This window comes from Giraffa tippelskirchi, chromosome 4, assembly GCF_054371585.1.
Source record: "Giraffa tippelskirchi isolate mGirTip1 chromosome 4, T2T-mGirTip1v1.2.pri, whole genome shotgun sequence".
In the NCBI taxonomy this organism is placed as follows: Eukaryota; Metazoa; Chordata; class Mammalia; order Artiodactyla; family Giraffidae; genus Giraffa; species Giraffa tippelskirchi.
Window position 1 is genome coordinate 205,684,675 of NC_137278.1, and position 22,766 is coordinate 205,707,440.

At 50.4% G+C, this 22,766-nt stretch overlaps 1 protein-coding gene across 15 annotated transcripts; it reads left to right on the forward strand.

Moving 5' to 3' along the window:
• Window positions 1–11,771: 11,771 nt before the first annotated feature.
• SMIM45 (small integral membrane protein 45) lies at window positions 11,772–15,755 on the forward strand. 15 transcript variants are annotated; one of them, XM_081587716.1, is made up of 5 exons: window positions 11,772–12,046; window positions 13,252–14,352; window positions 14,599–14,813; window positions 15,043–15,330; window positions 15,565–15,755. In XM_081587716.1, the coding sequence occupies exons 3-4, from the start codon at window positions 14,613–14,615 to the stop codon at window positions 15,292–15,294; spliced, it is 453 nt and encodes a 150-aa protein (XP_081443842.1). In that variant the 5' UTR covers window positions 11,772–12,046; window positions 13,252–14,352; window positions 14,599–14,612; the 3' UTR covers window positions 15,295–15,330; window positions 15,565–15,755. The 15 variants fall into 15 exon arrangements, with proteins under 15 accessions (XP_081443842.1, XP_081443845.1, XP_081443843.1 ...); XM_081587719.1 differs by having other exon boundaries at window positions 15,043–15,286; XM_081587717.1 differs by having other exon boundaries at window positions 13,252–13,432; window positions 14,596–14,813.
• Window positions 15,756–22,766: the final 7,011 nt, after the last annotated feature.

The following is a 22,766-nucleotide window of genomic DNA, read 5'->3' on the forward strand; positions in this document are numbered from 1 at the left end:
GTAACCGTGGGTCACGTGACGCTGTCTGGGCGGGGCTTAGTGTGGGCGGGGCAGGGCAGGGCCTTCTTAAAGGAGAAACTACCGCTTTTCCTTTTCTTTTAAAAATTTTTTTATTTTGTATTGGGGGATAGCCGATTAACAAACCATGTTGTGATTGTTTCAGGTGAACAGAGAAGGGACTCAGCAATACAAGCACATGTATCCATTCCGCACCCCCCCAACCCTGCTCCCCTCCTGGATGCCACATAACACTGAGCAGAGTTCCATGTGCTAGGCAGTAGGTCCTTTCTAAGGGGAAGTGTTCCACGGCTGGCTCTAGGCACCAAAAGTGCTGCCTTCGAGACAGGACTTTTATTTCACTCCTGGGAGAAAGACAGTATTCAGTGATTTGTTTATTCATTTTTCCTTCACTCCTGATCATTCCAGGTGCTCTTGTTATTCAGTCGCTCAGTCAGTTCAGTTCAGTTGTTCAGTCGTGTCCGACTCTTTGAGACCCGATGGACTGCAGCACGCCAGGCTTCCCTGTCCATCACTAACTGCTGGAGTTTACTCAAACTCATGTCCATTGTGTGATGCCGTCCAACCATCGCATCCTCTGTTGTCCCCTTCTCCTCCTGCCTTCAATCTTTCCCAGCATCAGGGTCTTTTCCAGTGAGTCAGTTCTTTGCATCAGGTGGCCCAAGTAGTGGAGTTTCAGCTTCAGCATCAGTCCTTCCAATGAATATTCAGGACTGTTCAGTCGCTAAATCATTTTTAACTCTTTGCGACCCCATGGACTGCAGCATGCCAGGCTTCCCTGTCCTTCACCGTCTCTTGGAGCTTACTCAGACTCATGTCCATTGAGTTGGTGATGCCATCCAACCATCTCATCCTCTGCTGCCTCCTTCTTCTCTTGTGCTCAATCTTATCCAGCATCAGGGTCTTTTCCTATGAGGCAGCTCTTCACATCAGGTGGCCAAAGTATTGGAGCTTCAGCTTCAACATCAGTCTTTCCAATGAATATTCATGGTTGATTTCCTTTAGGATTGACAGGTTTGATCTCCTTGCTGTCCAAGGGACTCTCAAGAGTCTTCTCCAGCACCACATTTCAAAAGCATTCTTTGGCACTCAGCCTTTTTTATGGTTCCAACTCTCACATCCATACATGACTATTGGAAAAACCATAACTTTGACTATATGGACCTTTCCTGACAAGTGATGTCTCTGCTTTTTAATATGCTAAGTTTGTCTCCTCCAGCTCAGTTGACTCATTCCTTGCAGCTGCTCAGAAGAAAATCTTGGGTCATTCTTGGCTCCTTTTCTCTGCACCTCACAGCCAATTTGTGGTTCTGTTCTTAAAATGCATCCAGAAGCTGACCATGTCTCACCACATCCACCCCCCAACCAGGAGAAGACGCTGGCATCTCTCGTTGGGTCGCCTGTAATAGACTTTTCACAAGCTCCCTGTGTCCACACTGATCCCCAGAGCTAATGGCTGTCCTCATACAGCAGTAAGAGTCTTCCTTTTGAAAGAGAAATCGGAGCAGGCCACTTCTCTGCTCAAAACCCACTGGTGGTCCCCCTCTCACTCAGAGTACGTTGCAGACGCCTTACATGACCTTTGAGGTACTGTGTGTTCTGGCCCTTGACGGACTCTCCAGCCTCATCTTCTGCCTTTCTCTCTTTAACACCTGCTCCCAAGGGCTCCCCTGTTGGCTCAGCTTGTAAAGAATCCCACCTGCAATGAGGAAGACCTGGGTTTGATCCTTGGGTTGGGAAGATCCCCTGGAGAAGGGAAAGTCTACCCATTCCAGAATTATAGCTTAGAGAATTCCATGGACTGTATAGTTCATGGGGTTGCAAAGAGTTGGACAGGACTGAGTGACTTTCACTTTATTCACCAGGACCTTTGCCCCTGTGGTTCTGGCTGAAATGCACTTCCAAATAGTCACTTAGCTTGTTTCCTCACTTTATTCATATATCTGCATCAATGTCACTTGATCAGAGGAGGCTTTCTGAACTACCTCATCTCAAATAACGAGCATGGGACTTACCTGGTGGTCCAGTGGTGAAGACTGAGCTCCCAAAGCAGGGGGCCTGGGTTTGATCTCTGATCAGGGAACTAGAGCCTGCATGCCGAGACTAAAGATTCCGAGTGCCTCAATGAAGATCCTGTGTTCTGCAACAGAGACCCGACACAAAAAAGTAGAAAATAATAATAAAATAAAGTAGCAAGCACTGGGATTTCCCTGGTGGTCCATTGGTTAAGACTCTGAGCTTCCAATGCAGGAGTCCTGGGTTCGATCCCTGCTTGGGTAACTAAGATCCTACGTGCTGTTCAGCTCAGAAAAAGAAAAAATAATAATAAATAAATAAATAAATAAATAAATATATATATATATATAGCAAGCCTTGCCATAATTCGTCTCTCTTCTTTTCTGCTCAGTTTTCTCAAAAGCATTTCACATATTGCTTACAAATGTACAGCATCTGAGATTTTGCAAACTAATAAACTGTTTCTATTTATTACTGTTTAGCAAAAGTCTTTTGATGGATGCTGCAGGAGGCATGGAACTCCTGGGTAAGGGACAAAAGACATCATTATTACTCATGGTAAAAGCAGTCGCTGATACTTTATTTTTGTGTAATTTTTCCCCCATGTCCCCCAAGCCCTCATTGTGTTTGTTTGTGTACCTTGTGCATGGCATTATGGGAGAGGAACACAGAGGTTAATACTGCTTTTATAGTGAGTGATAAGCATGCTTGTTCTTTTTCCAGGAGGAGGTATTACCTCATCCCTCAACGTTGCTTGAGAAATGGCCCAGCAAGAACCTGTAGGGACTCAAAGCCCATGGCAGACTGCTTCTCCTAACAGTTATATAGTTACCAGCTCATTGTCTCTCCAACTAAAGTATAAAATACGAAAGACAAGGATTGTGTCGGTTTGAACATCCAGCACTTTAGAAAGTGCTTAGTAGGGACTTCCCTGGTGGTCCAGTGGCTAAGACTCCATGTTCCCAGTGCAGCGGTCCCAAGTTGGATCCCTGGTCAGGGAACTAGATCCCACATGCTGCAACTAAGAGTCTGCATGCTGAAACTAATGATCCTGCAGTCGACGATGAAGACTGAAAATCCTGTGTGCCAGAACTAAGGCCTGCAGCAGCCAAGATCAATAAATAAATATTTTTAAAAGGAAAACCTTTCTTATTCATGTAAGAAAAATACTTTTTAAAATAAATACAGGGGTACTCTTTCTGCCTCTTTCTGATGCCTATATCAGAAGCTTTCTGTCTCCTTCATACTTTAATAAAACTTTATTACACAAAAGCTCTGAGCGATCAAGCCTCGTCTCTGGCCCCGGATTGAATTCTTCTCCGAAGGCCAAGAACCCCAGTGTCTTTTCATGATTCAGCAAACAAACTTTCATCTTGGGGGCTCGTCAGGGATTCTTCAGGACAAAGTAAGGATGCTTGGAGCTCGAGTTCTCCTAGCGAACACGTTTTCTGCTGTACTTTACTAACTCTACGGTGTGCTTGTGTGAATGAATGAAAAGCCCTGTGCGAAGCAGTAAGGAGCCCTGCTCTGCGGTTCCGCGGTGACCTCATACGGCTTATGGCAGAAACCTGTCGGGGGTTTATACCGACCTGCCAATGCCAAGAGGTACCCAATGTCTCCTTTGGACCGGCCAGAAATGGGCAAAGTGTGTGGACCGAACTCTCCTTTCTCGGTCAAACTTTTCGGTCTCTTTGACCGTTTCATAACTCCTTGGAAATTAGAAGCACTAACCTAATCTATCGGATCATAGACTTTCAAGGGACTTGTGATCTGTGCTGTTACTGTGTACTGTGACTTAGGTCCCAAGCTTGGATTGGTAGTCAGGAAGCGCCTAGCCTCGTTAGGAATCGAAAGTTCAGAAGTTAGACGGAGCTCTAGCTACAAGAACATCTCTAAGGTTAAAGGATATTCGGATTGGAACTGCAATGGTTATTTCCTTTGATAGCGCTGGCTCTTAGTGGACCAGAGGAGACTCTTACCCTGGTGTGGTGACACGTGGAAGGAACATCTCAGTTTTACGTTCGTATCGGTCTTATTGTGGTCAGCAATATACTCAGGGTCGTGCACAGGCACTCAGGTGACGAATGTTTCCCCCAGTGGTCTTAGCCTGGGAGGCATTCCGGAAGGTTACTCTGATTGCACCCCGGGTGGCATCAGAGGCAAGCAAGGTTTTAATGGTGAAGAGCTGGATCTCAGTTAAGGGTGCCATCAGGTCTACCCCTGGTGCATCCGCACCCCACCTTGGTGGTAGAACCGGGAGGGACGAGTATGTCACCTGCGTCGGTAAGGGACAGACTAAGTCAGACCAGGAAGGAACAGCTTTGGTGTAAAGTCTGTCTACACCCCCATCTAGAGCAGGGAGTGACTCCGGTAGAAAGAGGGCGCTGGTCGCTTTTTTTCTCTCTTACAGATGGGAGCTAACAATTCCAGCCTCACTCCTTGGAACTGTATCCTGAAAAACTGAGATAGATTTGATCCCCAGGGCTTAAAGAAGACACACCTGGTCTTCCAGCGAACGGTGGCCGGTTGGAGGGTCTCTTAGTATAATACTGTTTTACAATTAGACTGGTTTTGTAGAAAACAGGGAAATGGATAGAAGTAGCATATGTGTTGCCCTTTGTCTCTCTGTGAAATATGCCAGACTTGTGTCCTAAGGGTATAGATTTGGGTGTTACTCCTTCAGCTCCTTCCTGTCCTCCTACTTTGCCCCCGTACCCGGGGCTCCCAACTGAACAAACTGAAAGCCAGAGAAACCCCCCAAGAAGGGCTCCCTTGGTCTCAGTGGAAACCCACACTGAGATTCAAACTGCCCATATAGAGGTCCAAACAACTCCTGTCTCAGTACAACATCAGACTACTCTGGTTTCCGTAGAAACTCAGACCATCGGAGTGAGAGATGAGGAGGAGGACAGGAGACAAGGAGAGAAAGCGAAGCAGGTTCCTCCACTCCATCCCTGGGATCATAGGTGCAGAGCAGCCAGAGAGACTGAGGAACAGCCGCACAAGCTGTTGGCTCTTCATGAAGCACCCACCAGGAGAAATAATCAGTCTATGAGAGTTAGTAAGCCTTTTTCTTATCAAGAAATACAAAGAATTAAGGAGGAGCTGGGAGACTATTTAGAGGACTCAGAAAAATATATTAGAGCTTTTAAAGGTGTTACTCTGCTTTACGACCTTACTTGGAAGGATGTGATGTATATCTTGGGACAAACGCTGACTCCCGACTCAAAGAATTGAGTTTAGGGGAAAGTGGTTGCTTACGGAGATGAATGGCTTAGTAATGAATCAGTAGGGAAGAGGGAGGACGAGATAGCCGCCCTCCCCACTGGGAATCAGTTCAGTTCAGTCGCTCAGTCGTGTCCGACTCTTTGCGACCCCATGAATTGCAGCACGCCAGGCCTCTCTGTCCATCACCAACTCCCGGAGTCTACCCAAATCCATGTCCATCGAGTCGGTGATGCCATCCAACCATCTCATCCTCTGTTGTCCCCTTCTCCTCCTGCCCCCAATCCTACCCAGCATTAGGGTCTTTTCCAATGAGTCAACTCTTCGTATGAGGTGGCCAAAGTATTGGAGTTTCAGCTTCAACATCAGACCTTCCAATGAACACCCAGGATTGATCTCTTTTAGGATGGATTGATTGGATCTCCTTGCAGTCCAAGGGACTCTCAAGAGTCCTCTCCAACACCACAGTTCAAAAGCATCAATTCTTCGGCACTCAGCTTCCTTCACCGTCCAACTCTCACATCCATACATGACCACTGGAAAAACCATAGCCTTGACTAGACGGACTTTTGTTGGCAAAGTAATGTCTCTGCTTTTACATATGCTATCTAGGTTGGCCATAACCTTCCTTCCAAGGAGTAAGCGTCTTTTAATTTCATGGCTGCAATCACCATCAGCAGTGATTCTGGAGCCCAAAAAAATAAAGTCTGACACTGTTTCCACTGTTTCCCCATCTATTTCCCATGAAGTGATGGGACCAGATGCCATGATCTTAGTTTTCTGAACGTTGAGCTTTAAGCCAACTTTTTCACTCTCCTCTTTCACCTTCATCAAGAGGCTCTTTAGTTCTTCTTCACTTTCTGCCATAAGGGTGGTGTCATCCGCATGTCTGAGGTTATTGATATTTCTCCCAGCAATCTTGATTCCAGCTTGTGTTTCTTCCAGCCCAGCGTTTTCAGGCGGTCCCAACTATAGAACCAGATTGGGACTGCAACACAGATAAAGGAAGATGGGATCAGAGTCATTTTGTCAGATGCATTCCTGAAGGACTCAGGCAGGCTCGTGCTAAGCCTTTAAACTATGTCAAACTAGCAAGCATAGAACAAGAGGAGAAGGAAGCTCCTGGTAAGTTCCCAGATAGACTGAGAAAAGCCCTTCGCAGATTCACTGAGATTGATCCTCAAGACAATGTCCTCCTGTCCTGGGCTCACTCCTACACTGCCTTTCATAATCAGTCTAACTGCTGGGTCTGTGGAGCACTCCCCTCTTCATCAGTGAAAGACTTCCCGTGGTAGATATCGCCACTTTGAAGAAAAGACTTTCTCCAAGTCTGCAAATATCTTCAACAACAATCACATGTGATGCCTCTTCGTAAACTGATGACATCTAACAACCTTAAGATGGACTGATGTAACTATGGACATATTGTGACTTTTCATTTTGATTTTAACTTGGTTAAATGACTATTTGCTTTACGTCTGTAACTGTATAATAGGGTTTTCTAACCGTCTAAAACCTTTTAAGTTACAAATGGTTGTCTGAGCTCCTACGAGTGCCACAGCCTCCTCCAACTATTACTTGGGGCCCCTGGATCAGAGACCCTCAATATGAGGGTTAGGAGAATATGTTGCCTCAACAATTTAGGGACTATGCCCCTAAACAGCAGGAAGTAGTTATGGAATGAAAACGACACCCCTTTCCCTTGGCAACATAATTCTCCTAAAAGCAAAGGAGGGAATGAGAGAGTCCTTTCCTAGGCAGGTTGATAAGAAGTCTAGGGGTCCCCAAGGAGAGAGGGGTCTGGAATCCTCAAGGAGGAAGAAAGGACAAACTTTTTTTTTCTTTCCTCTCTATATTCCTTAGGATTATATAACAATAATATATCCTGTCTGAGGACAGTCTCTGGATTAAACTTTCTGGCTAATTCTGTTATCTTAAAATGTAAATTATGGGAGTAGGTCTGTCTTTACAAGGATTATATAACAATAATATATCCTGCCTGAGGACAGTCTCTGGATTAAACCTGGCTAATCCTGTTATCTTAGAGTATATAACTCCACTGCTAACACTAGCAAGCGGGTCCTCTTTCTGCCCCCTTCTGATGCCTATGTCAGAAGCTTTCTCTGTCTCCTTTATACTTTAATAAAACTTTATTACACACACACACACAAATAAAATAAATAAATAAAATAAATACAAGTACCTACACCTACAGAGTAGTCACTTAATAAATATTTGTCGAATGAGTGAATTGATTGATTTATATTCATTCGTTCATTCTCAGCGGTGATTCAGTCACTCATTTCCTCGGGCAGACCCAATGCCCTACCCTGGGAACAGAGATGAACCAGACAGGACTGACCAGCTCAGTGTGATAGAGGAGTCAGGCCGTAATCACACAGTGTGACATCTGGGAGAGCAGGGGGGTACTTCCTGTCTAATCTAAATCCTTCCCCCCTGCAGATCAAAGTAGTTAAACCTTGTTTAGAAAGAGCAGGAAGCTCTTGCCCCAGCCCGGATGGCGCTTCGATTCCCCATGGCCTGCGGCATGGAGGGGAGTCCCTGACAGCCAGTTAGTAGTTAGTACTAGGAAAATAAAGCAAGGTGGCCTCGGGGATAGAACGTGATGGGCTGGAGGAGCTGCTTTAGGTTGGAGGGGGCCTTGCTAAGAGGGTGATGTTTGGGGAGATGCCTGAGTGCAGTGATAGAGGAGCCAATTAAATGTAGTAAGGAAGAGGATTCAGGCAGAAGGAGCAGGAAGTGCTAAGACCCCAAGTGGAGAGCATTCCTGAGGCTTCTGAGGGGCAGCAAGGAGGCCAGCGGCTCAAGCAGGTGGGGTGAGGAGTGGAGATGAAGTTGGAGAGGTGATCGAGGCCCAGGGAATTGAGGCCCTTAGAGAGTCAAGGAAAGACTTTGGACCCTGCTCATCATGTTCCAGGAGAGGCTGAGCTGAGATCCTTTCAGTCCCACCTGTGCGGAGTGCCTGCCTGGGCCTGATGCTGGGCCCTGTGACTCAGGCACAGAGGTGTCCTTCCTGCTCTCTGGAGTGGAGAGGTGTCCTTCATGCTCTCTTCAGGGTGGAGGGCAGATAACAGCAACGAAAGGCAGCACAGTGGGTCAGAGTCACACTGGCAAGCAGCTGGAGCCCAGATGAAGGTGCATTAAAGCTCCCTGGGGAGAGCCCCGTTACACTTTGCTGACTGTTGGCTGAGACGTCAAGGCGAGTTGATGCTTGTCCCCCAGGTAGTGCAATAGCAAACAGTGGTGTGTAAAATCCATCCTGTTATGAATGGTAGATATTGGCAGGAAGCCCATATCCAGGCCTGGAAGTTCTTGTATTTATATCATCAGAACCCAGAAATGGAAAGGCCATCAGAGACCCTCTGGGCCAGTGTGTTTTGAACTGACTTCTGTGGAACCCTGGGGAGATTCTGCTTCGGTGGCGGTGGTGTGGGCACTGTGAGGGGCAGGGGGAAGCTGAGTGGGTGAGATCGGGAAACCTCTTCCCACCATTTAACAGAAGCAGCTCTGGCTTTATCTCTATTGCATATTGAGCTTCCCACCAACTTTTGTGTGGGACTTCCCTGGTGACTCAGTGGTAAAAAATCTGCCTGCCAATGCAGCAGACAAGGGTTTGATCCCTGATCTGAGAAGATCCCATGTGCTGTGAAGCAACTAAGCCCGAGTACCACAACTATTGAAGTCGGCGTCTTAGAGCCTGTGCTCTGCAATAAGAGAAGCCACCGCATGAGAAGTTTGCCCACCACAGCTAGAGAGTAAGCTGGTGCAGCCACCAAGACCCAGCACAGCCAAAAATAAATAGCTAAATAAAAATTATAAAAAACCTTTTGTGTGAATAAAGAATCACGTGACTAAAACAATATCCAAGGGCCACTGATCACTTTAAAAAAACAGATTTATTAAGGTGTCATTGACACGTAATAAGCTACACATATTTAATGTGCATGATTTGATAAACTTTGACATAAAGATACACCCAGGAAGGCACCATCCCAATCATTTCATAATGAACATATCCATTACCTCTGAAGTTTCTCTGTGCCCCTTCGTCACCCTCCCCTACCTCCTCTCGGCCCTCCTACTCAGAACTGTTGAACAGCACTTTGGCAGCTTCACTCATCAGAGTCCAACACTGGAAATGCCCCAAACGTCCTTCCATGGTGAATAGATAAACAAGCTGTGGGACGCTGGTACGGGCATCATCATCAATGGAGTGAGCGTTGTGCTGAGCAGCAGAAGTCAGACACAAAAGAGCATGGACTGTGAGATTCCATTTGAGTGAAACGCAAGTCCAGGAAAAACTGACCTATGGTGACGGAAATCAGGTCACTGAGTGCCTGTGGGAAGGGAAGGTGGTGTTGACTGGCAAGAGGCAGGAGGGAACTGTCTGGGATGATGAAAACACCCTAGACGTGATCTGGGTGCTGATTGCAAAAGTGTATACACAGGTAAAAATTCATCACTAAGGTTTATATTTTACAGGCTTCAGTTGGGCTTCCCTGGTGGCTCCGATGGTAAAGAATCTGTCTGCAATGCAGGAGACCCGGGTTTGATCCCTGGACCTGGAAGATCCCCTGGAGAAGGGAATGGCAACCCACTCCAGTGTTCTTGTCTAGAGAATCTCATGGACAGAGGTTGCCTGGCAGGCTACAGTTCACTGGGTTGCAAAGAGTCAGACACAACTGAGCAACTAACACTTTCACACCTTATATCTTAATAAAACCCCTCTGGAGGACTTCCTTGGTGGTACAGTGTGGATAAGAATCTGCCAGACAATGCAAGGGACATGGGTTCGATCCCTGGTCTAGGAAGATTCCACATGCTGTGGGGTAACTAAGCCTGTGTGCTGCAAGTACTAAAGCCTGTGTGCCTAGAGCCTGTGCTCTGCAACAAGAGATGCCACCGCAATGAGAAGCCTGCACAGCAAAGAAGAATAGCCCCTGCTTGCTGCAACAAAGACCCAGCAGAGCCAAAATAATAATAATAAAAATTAAAAATTAATTTAAAGTCTTTGAAAAGATGTGAGAATGAAAGTTGCTCAGTCGTGTCTGACTCTTTGTGACCCCACGGACTATACAGTCCGTGGAATTCTCCAGGCCAGAATATTGGAGTGGGTAGCCTTTCGCTTCTCCAGGAGATCTTCCCAACTGAGGGATTGAACCCAGGTCGCCTGCATTGCAGGCAGATTCTTTACCAGCTGAGCCCAAGGGAAGCCCAAGAACACTTCTCCAGCAGATCTTCCCAACCCAGGAATCAAACCAGGGTCTCCTGCATCGCAGGTGGATTCTTTACCAACTGAACTATCAGGGAAGTCTGAAAAGATGTCAACATTATTAAAAAAATTCCCTCTGGAAACTCAAACTCACTCCCCTTGGATATAGGGGAGAGGATCCTTGCAGGACTCCCAGATGGTCTCAGAGCTGGCAGAGTGTGTGTGGAATGGGGCGGGGGACCCAGAGACCCAAAGCCACTTTACCCATGGCCATTCCCACCTGCCCGTCCTCAGCTTCTGGGAATGGACTCCCAGGGAGACGGTTCCTTGGACCTTCTTCCCCGCCCTGTGGGCCTCTGGGGCTGCTCTCTCCTCCTGAGACAGTAACCACTGCTGTTTCACGGAATGTTCACCAGGCACGTGAAACTCTGCACACACTCTGTCTGTAGCACAGGAGGGAGGACCCAGGCTTGGGCACGGGACCACCCCCCCACCCCCAGCCCCTCTGGCTTTGTCACTGAGAAGCCGAATGATCTTGGAGAAGGAGAAGATAAGATGCACCTCTCTGAGACGAAGCTACATCATCCCCAAAATGGGCTTTGACACCCACTCAGCTGGAGGAGCAAATGAAGTGACGTGGGAGTAAGGCCTGGCATGGGCAGGGAGGGCTCGGGGCCTGAAAGCCACGACCACCTCAGGCTACACCCCAGCCCGGGGGGCTCTGGGTTTGTGAGGAGGAACCCAGAGGGGCAGCCCCTGCGAGGCAGCCTGCAGCCCAGGCTAGGGCTCTGACCCTAGCATTGAGACTTATTTGCCATGTGACCTTGGAGGACCAGTAAATGAGTTAATATAAACAAAGCACTGAAGCAGTGCCTGGCATACGGTAAGTGCTACATTGGACCAATGTGTCCAGACTCTCAGTCTTGGTTCTTCCCTCTATAGCATATGACCCTCATTGGCTCTATCTGTTATTGCTTTTGTGTTCCACCCCCATGCCAGGGACCCCAATCTCTCCGTACCCTCAGACGACAAGCCTCCAAATCATCCTAGTTATCTTGGTCGGGGCCACTTCCTCTTGGGGTCCAGCAGCCTGCTGGGTGACTCCCATCCGTCCCAAATTTATCCTGCCCTGCCTGTCATCTCTGTACCACGTGCACAGTGCGGGGGATCCAGAGGAGAAGGCTGGTTGCCAGGGCAACGGAGGATAAAGCCCTTGCTCTGCCAGGCTGCTGATTGGCTGAGGCGGGCCCCACCTCCTGCTATCCTGAGGGTGGGGGGCAGAGGGAAGGGTCTCTTATGGGCGGGGAGAGGTACAGGCTGACCAGCCCAGGACCGCCCCTGGCCCAGTCAGAGCCCCTGGGCCTGAGAAACTGTCTCCCGTGGGGGGCATTGGCCTCGCCCCTTCTCTGCTTCCCGCACCCAGGGTGGCTGTAGATGGCAGCATCTCTGGGGACAGCAGCTACGACTGAGTCCACAGGCCGACACTGAGCTGTTTGGGCCGAAGTGGTGCGCTCAGCCCAGAGCCCCCCGGAACAGGCTTCTGCAGGGCTTGAGGTGGGTCTGCGGGCGCGGGGGTTGGGCTGCCGGGTTGAGAGGTAGGAGCGGCTTAAGAGGCAGGGAAAGGAGGTCTGCAGCTCTCACACTGCCCTGGATGGGACTTTCTCTGGAATGGGGGCTAGAAAATTCCTTATAGATCATCTAGTAACCCCCATCCTTACCTCGTCATTGTGCAGCGACATGCTGAAGTTCAGAGAGGGTAAGGAGTGACCCCAAGGTCACACAGAAGGCCAGTGGAGGTTTTGTTTCAGCTGAGCCAGTCCTCTGAGAAACCAGGAGAAGGTCTGGGGTCCTCAGTTGCCCCAGAATGCCTGGGATTTTCTTCACAGGGCTGAACAGGGTGGGAGACCCAGACCACTGCTCCATGGGCCCTCAGCACTGCGGCTGAAACGGCTCCTGCTCTGTCCAAGTCCCCCATTCTCATGTTTAAGCTCAAAGGAGCCTGGGGTCCTGGGTGGGCCAGGGGAGGGGGCGCGAACCTCTTGGCCTCAGTCAGGCTAGTTTGGAGCAGCCTTCCTGCTCATAGGTCCCCTTCTCCACCTCCCCCAAACCCAGGCCACATCAAGAAATTCAGAGCCCTCTCTTTGGCTCTCCAGAAAGGCAGACGGTTAGGAGGACAGGCTCTAGCCCTGACTCTGGGCCGTGAGCACACTCTTCATTTTATTTCCGGTGAAGAGAATAGGGCACCTTGAGACACTGTGGTCCGGAGCAGCCAGTGGGGACCCTGGAGGGCGTGGGAGGGCTTCCGAGTGGATGCAGGATTGGGGAGCAGCACCTCTTCCTCCCCTGGGGCCACAGCCCTCCTCGGAGACCCACCCGGCAGTGGAGGGACAAGAGGACTGGAGTCTGGAGCCCGAGGTCTGAGAACCTGGGGCTTCTCCTCAGCCAGCGCTGGAGGTCATTCTTCCCTCCCTAGAAGACAAGCTGGGCCTTTGCTCATTTCATTCAGTTCAGGCGTCCTTCCCCATCAAATCTCAGGACATCGCTGGGGGATTGGAGCCCAACTCCGTCACTTCTCAGCTGGGTAACTCAGGGCAAGTTAGCGAGCTTCTCCAGGCCTCAGTTGCTCCATCTATAAAATGTGGACAATAATACTTACCCCAGAGGCCTGTTGCAAGGTCCGTGACTCCATTCTGACCATGGTCTCCTTGCCTGGCAGGCAGAGGTGGGGCTCCTCACCCTTCCCCTTTCTCACACCTCAGGAGCCATTCGAGGGTGGATTCAATGGGACCTGATTTGTCCCATGTCTGGAGGAGATAATCTGTGGTGTGGCTTTTGAAGTATGTATAGGAGTTTGCCAGATGAACATGAACGCAAAGGACGTTCCTGGAAAATGAAAGCACATGCAGAGATGGAGACTGTATAATATGCAGGCACATGCAGGTGATTGACAAGCGGTTCCCTCTGATGGTGTGGCATGCGGGAGATGAGGCTGGCAAGGTTGGCAGAGAGCAGGGGTAGGCCACTCCAAGGAGCTGGATACATGTAACACTTGTGAATCACCTTAAACCTGCCAGCTTCCATTTCCTGCTCTCCCCGCCTCTGGTGCCCTGGAAATAACATCAGCTAGTATTCATCGAGTGCTGATTCTGCACCAGGCATCATGATGTTAAAGGCACTTTAGGCATTGTCTTGTTAAACATTCACAGAGACCTTAAGAACTGGGTCCTACTTCTATGCCCATTTTACAGATAAGAAAACTGAGGCTCAGAGAATAAGAACAGAGTACTATGTAGCATTCAGGAAGTGTCAGGCACTGGTTCTGAGCATTTTATATAAATTATCTCTTTTAACAGTTACAACAGCCCTATAATTTCCCATTTTTATGGATGTGGAAATCAAGGCCCGTCTTTGGGGGCTGCTGCCTGTGTCCACGCTCTTATAATTATGACATGGGGCATGGGCCTGAATTCAGGAGCCTGTGCAGACCTTGTTGATATCAACCAGGTCCCCTGGGGATGGGTGGCTGTTCACCACGCTTTCACCAAGCGACGCCTGGCCAGGATGTGCGGGTGGCTGGGGACCCACTCATCTGTGAAGGGGCTGGCAAGTGGCAGCCTCTGCAGACGCCCAGTCAGAGCCGGGAGGGGGGCTCGGAGGAGGACTGCCCGAGTTATCCTTTACTGAGAGCTCTGAGAGGTCAGTCACCTCACCCCATCCCCTCAAGTCTCTGGTAGTTGTCCCTCCTTCTGCCGAGGATAATGCTGAGGCCCGAAGAGGTTAGGCAACTGGCCTGAGGCCACACGTTCTGTTGAGGGACTGAGCCATAGCGGGCCCTCTGCTATAAGCTTCCTTGTAAAGGGGTGAGTAGGAGCTGGGTGGGCCCCTGGGTGGGTGGATGAGTGGGTGGGGCAGCTGTGTGTTTGCTCAGGGGCCAGGGTGCTGAGTCACTGCCGTCCACTCTCCGGGTCTCGGTCTGCCCACCTGCGAGGTGATGCTCTGGCCTCCTGGCTCCGTGAAGGCCGCGGGTCCCCCCTTTGGGAGGGTGGGTGGCTGCGTGGGTGGACAAGCCGCCCCTCTGCTGGTTCTCACCGACCGTGTCTCAGCAGCCAAGGTCGCCGCGATGCCGCAATTCCTGGACTGGTTCGTGCCTGTTTACCTGTTCATCTCTGTCCTCATCCTGGTGGGCTTTGGCGCCTGCATCTACTACTTCGAGCCCGGCTTGCAGGAGGCTCACAAGTGGCGCATGCAGCGCCCTCTGGTGGACCGCGACTTCCGCAAGACGCTGATGGTCCGCGACAACCTGGCCTTTGGGGGCCCCGAGGTCTGAGCTGACCTGTCTTGGTGGCGGTGGGGGGGTGCCCTCTCCTGCGCCACCCAGCTTGGAGACCCTGGGGCAGAGGGAGGCCACCCCTGGTCCTCCGGGCGATCGCTCTGCAGCCTGGCTCCCCCCAGGAGGAGGTGCTCTGGGAGGATCCCGGCTGTGCAGGGATGGGGCACCTGGGGTGCCTTGAGATGTCGCTGCTGCTGATGGTCCCGGGCTTGCTCTCCAGGTCAAGCCGGCTCACTCCACACCTGCCCTCCCCAGATCCGGGGACACCGCCCCACTCCCCCCAGTGCCTTTGTGCTGCCCAGCGCTCCTGGCCCTCCACGCAGAGCCAGACACTCTGCCTGTCCTGAGCCTCCAGGTCTCCCACGTCCCTTCTGGATCCTGGGTGACAATCAGCTCCCCACTCCAGCTGATGGTCTCAACCCTGCAGCTCTACTACTCTGGACCCAAACTTAGCATGGATGAGTGTGTGTGATGGGGCGTGCCAGGGGCAAGACCGTAGAGGAAGAAGGTGTGCGTGTGTGTGTGTGTGTGTGTGTGTGTGTGTGATAGAGGGAGAGAAAGTTTGGGAGGAGTGAGCAGCCTTGGGGGGGGGAGAAGCATGTATGTGTGAGAAGGAGAGGGGGGCCCCAAGCAGGGTGGGAAGTGGGGGACGGGTGAGTTCCGTGGGCATTATGGAGGCCACCAGCAGCAGTTCCCGCCCCCCTCCCTTGGCTGGACTTCCTTCTTTCTCTCCTTTCCCAAGACTGAGGCTGCTGGCAGGAGCCCTGCCTCCTCTCCTGGTCCTGTGCTGCCTCCCAAGCCCACCCCAGAACCCCTTCCTTTGAGGAGCACCGCTCTTTCTTTTTGGACATCTATTGGCCACCCACCTCACTCCCCTCCTCTGGGGCTTCCACCTTAATTTATTGCAATAATAAAGACTCCATGACTATCTCAGCAGGACTGTCTCCTTTCCTAATAGTAGGGTCATATCTATCATCTCACCGGGTCCTCATAAAAAACATGATACTTCAGGGACTTCCCTGGTGGTGCAGTGGATAAGACTCCTCCTGCCAATGCAGAGGACACGGGTTCGATCCCTGGTCTGGGAAGATCCCACATGCCACGGAGCAACTAGGTCCATGCACCGCAACATCTGAGCCCACACTCTAGAGCCTGTGAGCCACAACTACTGAGCCTGAATGCTGCAACTACTGAAGCCCGCATGTCCAGAGCCTGTGCCCTGAAACAAGAGAAGCCACCACAGTGACGAGCCCAAGAACCACAACAAAGAGTAGCCCCCACTCGCTGCAACTAGAGAAAGCCCGTGCCCAGTGATGAAGACCCAGTGCAAGCAGAAACAAACAAAAACAAACAAAAAAACCCATGATCGTTCAATATCCCCCATTTAGGGGATTGGAACTGAATCTCCAAAAGGAACGAGCAGTTTCTCAGCGGGTGCGCCGTTGACTTTTCGGATGAGATCATTCTTAGCTGTGGGGGGTTGTCCTGTGTGTGGTAGGGTCATGAGCACCTCTGGGCTCCACCCACTAGAAACCAGTAGCCCTGTGCCCTCCCCTGACCTGGGACAACCAAAAATGCTAACTGGAATCCCTGGGGGTAGAGAACAGGTGAGGATATAAATTCAGGCACAGAGATGCAAAACAGCATGACCTGGCACCAAATAGAACGTTCCTTCTTTCTCATGATTCTTTAGTATGGAGGTTGTCCAGACTGGTCTGGTGGCTAGGTCCACGCAGTGTTCAGGGACCCAAGTTGCTCCTCTCTTGCTGAAGGGATATTGTCGGTTGGTGCCTACCTCCCCCAGGGGGGTCTTCTGCATCCTGAAGAGCAATGTGGAAGGAGGGTGGAAGGGGTCATCTGCCCTCTTGAGGGACACTGTGGCTGGCTGGACCCTTATTTCCCCTTACACCTCACGGGCCAATACTTAGTCACATGGCCACTCCTAGCTGCAAGGGAGGCTGGGAAGAGCTGTATGTCCATTAAAAAAGTCCTTCCTTTGGAATTTTGGTTCGACATGTGCACACTACTATATTTAAAATGGATCACCAACAAGGTCCTACTACAGCGCATGAAACTCTGCTCAATGTTATGTGGCAGCCTGGATGGCAGGGGAGTTTGAGGGAGAATGGATTCATGTATTAATATATGTATGGCTGAGTCCCTTTACTGTTCACCCGAAACTATCAGAGCATTGTTAATTGGCTATACTCCAATATAAATAAAAAGTTAAAAAAAAATCCTCCCTCCTTGAAAGGAGGAGAACGCATGGAGGCAGCTGGCATTCCATCTTTTCTTTTAAATTTTTGGCTGTACCCCACAGGATCAGGGGTCCTGCAATCAGGGGTCTTAGTTCCCTAACCAGGGATTGAACCCATGCTCCCTGCATTGGAAGGTGGAGTCTTAACCACTGAACCATCAGGGAAGTCCCTGCCATTCCGTTTTCATAGAGATTTGCCAAGGGCACAGGGCAAGGGGCTGAGATTTGGACCGGATCTCCTTACCCCAGGCCCAGGCTTGCTCTTGAACAAGCCCCATCTTAGGAATGAGCCAGGATAAAAGCTACCTTCTCTCAGCTCGAAGGGTGGGGCTACCCTCCTCCCTGGAGCGAACCCAGGAATTGCAGGGGCTGTCTTGCAGAATCAGGTTAGAGCGAGGTAAGAGGGGCATCAGTCCTGGGTACCTCTCTTGTCTCAACCTGGCCCGGCTCTGTTGTTTCTGAGTCTCACCACCCTGACCTCCGTCTGACCCAGCAGAGCGTTCTGTAGCTTTCAGAGATTGTCCCACACTACCACCCAAGACTCCTGCAGCCGCAGGGCACCAAACTAGAAACAGCTGCAGTCAAAGGGTTTGCTTCTGGACTCAGGCTCGGCTGGACCCTGGGGCTCAAGGATGTCACCGGTGCTCCATCGAGCCATCCTTCTCTCTCCCCATCTCGCTCAGCCCTGCGGGCTTCATCCAGGAGGATTTTTCTTCTCCACGAGGCAGTAAGTTGCCCAGGCAGTCCCAGGCTCACACAGTCCTTGGTGCCTTGATCTCAGGAGGGAGCACACGTCGTGTTCAAGCAAAAAGTTCCCATCAGCCCCCAGGCTCTTGGGTGCGCTGATCACCAGGCAGCTCCGGCTCCAACCACAGGGGATGGGGCTGGAGTTGCTCTGCTGATCTCGTGGTCTGAGGGGGTAGGTTGCAGCTGTTACCTAAGGGAAAGGGAGAGGAGGGGAGGGGAGGGGAGGGAAGGGAAGGGAAGGGAAGGGAAAGGAAGGGAAGGGAAGGGAAGGGAAGGGAAGGGATGCTGGGTGAAAACCAAAAGAGACTCAGGCTGCTGCTTTATGGAGGAGGATACAAGGGTGGAGAGAAGTGAACCAGGGTGACCCAGGGGGTTCCTAGCCCCTGGGTTTGAGACTGGGAGTCTGGGATGGGGAGGATGGACAGAAACCCTCAGCGTTTGGTGGGTATGTGAGTCGGGGCTCTCTGTGCGGACTTTCAGGGCAGGCAGGGCAGAGTGGAGGCAGGTGAGCAGGTGAGTGGGTTCTGTAGGGACCCACTGGAGAGCAGGGCCCTTCCGGTGTCTTCCATCACCCCACACCAGAAAGAGGGGCGACAGCACCACCCACACCAGCCACTCGGCAGCCAGTTCCACATGCCTCAGTGTCTCTGGCAGCGCCAGCCCCAATGTATTCTGAGCTCTCTTCCCTTTGAGGGGTCGGGAGGGGGCGGGTGATGAACTTCTTACTTTACAAGGCTGAGTGGGTAGAGGTGTGAGGCACGGGGGAGGGGGCTGGGAGGCCAGGACCAGGAGCTGGCTGCTGCCCCTGTTTATCAGGAAAGTGGAAAGTGCCCCAGCAGAAGCCACGTGCATGAGTTAGGACCAATGATTGCCAGGACAGAAAAACCCTGACTTGACTGGCTTTGGTAAGAAGGGGAAAGTTATCACAAAAAACACTGGGGTGGTCCAGCCCTGTAGGACAGGAGAGTGGCAGGGGCTCAGGACAGCTAGACCAGGCACTGCCTCTTAGGACTCTCTTTCAAATCATTTTTTTTTTTGGCTACATCACATGGTCTGTAGGATCCTAGTTCCCCAACCAAGAATCAAACCCATGCCCTCTGCAGTGGAAGTGTAGAGTCTTAATCACTGGGCCACCAGGGAAGTCCCCTCAAACTGTTTTTTATTCCTGTTTCTGTATACCCATTTCACTAACCACCCCTGCTGCCCCCATCATGGAAAATGCAGTAGCCAACTGCTGGCAAATTTTATGTCTTACAGCTCCAGGCACTGAAGAGAGAGTTACCCGTCCCTCTCTCTGGCTGCAGGGCTTCCCAGGTGGCGCTTGTGGTAAAGACCCCGCCTGCCAGAGCAGGAGACGTAAGAGATGTAGGTTTGATCCTGGGATCTGGAAGATCCCCTGGAGAAGGAAATGGCAACCCACTCCAGTATGCTTGCCTGGAGAATCCCATGGACAGAGGAGCCCGGTGGGCTACAATGACTTTGCACGCATGCACAGACTCTCTGGCTGCAAGCACAGATATCTCAGGCGAAGGATTCATGCCTCATCCTAGGTCAGACGCCCATTTTAGACTCACCACCCGAGGCTGGGGCAGGGTCCTCTGTAAGGTCCAGCTTGGATCAGGGTCTGTCTGGACCAGCCCACACGACTTGGGCTCCGGTCCTCTCAGAACCTGACTCTGACTCCTGCTGTCAGATCTCTTGGGATGTTATGGAAGGAAGCCAGGGCTCAGAAGGAATGATGCAAAATTCTCCCTCACCCCTAGTCCAGACTCATCAGACAGTCCCTCTTGGACTATTAGGCTTAACTGACTGAGCCAGGGAAGGCCTCAAACTAGATCTGGCTTGCAGCCAAGTTTGAACAAATGCGAATTAATTGGCAACCTTTTTAAGTCAGGAGATTTCACATGAAAGTCTTTTTCTGACTCCTCTTTTTTTTCAAGCTGCACCACACTGCTTGCAGGATATTAGTTCCCTGCCCAGGGATGGACCCCATGCCTCCTACGTGGGTGAAAGCATGGAGTCCCAACCACTGCACTGCCCGGAGAATCCCCCGATTCCTCTTTAAAAATAAAAATTCTGGCCGTACTGGATCTAAAGTGTGAAGGTGCTCAAGGTTACAAGCTTCACAGCCTCAGCAGGGTTGGGGGGGGTAGTGAAACGGGTATACGGAAACAGGGGGAGGTTGACTGTGATCCTACCCGAGGCCTGAGCAGTGGCTGGTCTTCTTCACAGTAAGGCTGGCTGTATCCAAGAGTCTTGGCAGAATCTACCATCCCAGGTTGCCAAGGAGACTGAGGCTGAGAGGATAGGGAATTTACCCAACCTTCTGCTCTTAAGCCTGGATCCTTTCCCAGTGCTCTCCCCAAGGCTTATCACATTAATATTTATTTATTTAGTCTTTCTTTTTTTTTAACTGGAGGACAATTGTTTTACAGTGTGTTGGTTTTTGCCATGCATCAATGAGAATCAGCCATAATTATATGTGTGTGTGTGTGTGTGTGTATATATATATATATCCCCTCCCTCTTTTTGTTGTCATTCAGTCATTAAGTTATGTCTGACTCTTTGTGACCCCATGAACTGCAGCATGCTAGGCTGCCCTGTCCTTCACTATCTCCCAAAGTGTGCTCAGATTCATGTCCATTGAGTCAGTGATGCTATCTAACCATCTCATCCTCTGCTGGCTCCTTCTCCTCTTGCCCTCAATCTTTCCCAGCATCAGGGTTTTTCCAATGAGTCGACTCTTTGCATCAGGTGGCCAAAGCATTGGAGCTTCAGCTTCAGTCCTTCCAATGATCATTGCACCCCTCTAGGTCATCACAGAGCACCAGGCTGGGCTCCACGTGTTAGACAGCAGCTTCCTGCTAGTTATCTATTTCACATGTGATAGTGTACATACGTCAATGCTACTTTCTCAGTTTGTCCTACCCTCTCCCCCTGCTGTGTCCATCAGTCCCTTCTCTACATCTGTATCTCCATTTCTTCTCTATAAGTAGGTTCATCAGCACTATTTTTCTAGATTCCATGTATATGCAAATATTTATTTATATGTGCTCTTCCCATGAAGGACCTAAGAAGTTTCTGCTGAAGGAGCCATGTACACGGGGGTGAGAAGGAAATATTCTGACTCTGACTCCTGCTGTATTATTGCTCCTTGTCCCTGAGCTTCCTGGCAGCCAGAGGGAAAGAGGAAAGACAAAGAGGTCATTTTATTCCCATTAGGTGATAGAAGGAAGAGGTCGACCCTTAATGAAAGACAAGTTATCTGGTTCTAAATGCTAAAAAGAATGTCTCAAATGGGATGTTAAGAGCAACACAGTAGATGGCGCCTTCAGCATCATTTTTACGACCTTGACCCAGATGGCAGAGATCACAGAAACAGGCCAGTGTCCATGGAGGCAGATTTTTCCATTTACCAGGGCATACCAGGGAGCAACTTGATGTCAGGGCTCGACAATAGTAAACCTATAAAGCTGTTCATTTAAATTGCGTTTTTAGGGGGACTTCCCTGATGGTCCAGTGGTTAAGAATCCGCCTGCCAATGCAGGGGACACAGGCCCAATCCCTGGCTGGTGTTCTAGAGCCTGTGCTCTGCAACAAGAGAAACCACTCCAGTGAGAAGCCTGTGCCCCGCAACGAAGAGTAGCCTCCGCTCACCGCAACTAGAGAAAGCCCGTGCACAGCAACGAAGACTCGGTGTGGCCAAAAATAAAATAAATAAAAATCAGTTGCATTTTGGGGGGCAAGTTTCCTGTTCTCAGACACACAACTGAATTCACCAAGCATTTCTGTGTACCAGGCAGAGAGATTTCATAGATGATTAAGGCCCAGAGAAATGACCCCTGTCAGCGCCTGGCATTGTGCTCAGCTCATGTCAGGTTCTTGTAGCGACCTGGTTGTTTGTATATCGCTCCTGCCCTGCCTGTCTCACTGGGTTGTGGCAAATGTCAAAGGAAATAGTTGGCAAGAAAGCAGTGTATGAATGGTGTGCAGAATATAGTTCTTCTCCTGAACCCCACAGAGGCATGTCACATACCTGCTCCATGCCAGCACTAGGACTGGCACCAAGAATTCAAAGACAAAGAAGATATAATCTCCCAATCAAAGGAACTCACAGACTGGAGGGGCAGATGGATATGTAAACAAATAACAACACTGTAATTGTAGCAAGAGAAGGATGTGTGAGAAACTGAAAATAGAATTGAATCCCAGGGAAGGGGTTTATCAAGGAGGATATGACTGCTAGTGTGCGTTTTGAAGGCTGAATAAGAGTTTTCCCTGTAAAGAGAAGAGGAGCTGGCAAGTGCAAAGCTGCATAAGTTAGGGAGGACCCAGTCCTTTTTGATGATTGTGAGGGGTGTCACGTGGTCGCAACACAGAATATCAGTGCGTAAGTTGTGGGAGAGGAGCCTGAACAAGCCGAAAGTTGTGTTTCAAGTAAGGCTTAGGTAGGGAGAGAACCTGATCACTCTCTAGTTGCCACCTCCTCCAGGAAGGCTTCCCTGACCCCACCAGCAGCTTTCCCCATTTAGGCCCCAGTCTTGTGCTGTGATTTTGTGCATATGTCTGTGCAGAGCTGGCATGAGGCATCATGCTTGTTGGATGAATGGCGCCTGTCTCTTTTTCTTGCCAGGGGCTGCCCAGCTGCTGAGAGACAAAGATTTTAGAGAGGCTTGGAGGCTTCTTGGAGGTCAGGTTGTTATGCAGGTTTTAAAAATAATTTGGGAGGTTTTGAAGAGCCCTGGGAGCTCTCCTTTCCCACCATCTAGTTGCTGTCAGGATACAGTGGGTGTGTCTGGGCTGGGCCCAGGACAGGAGGCGGGAATGTGCAGGGTCCCTGCGTAGGCTTGGCTGCAATGTTCGGACTCTGGCCCCGGAGGGCGGCATAGGCTGCTTATTGTTCTACACCCTCGCTCTCCACTTGGGACTGAACGAGCTGG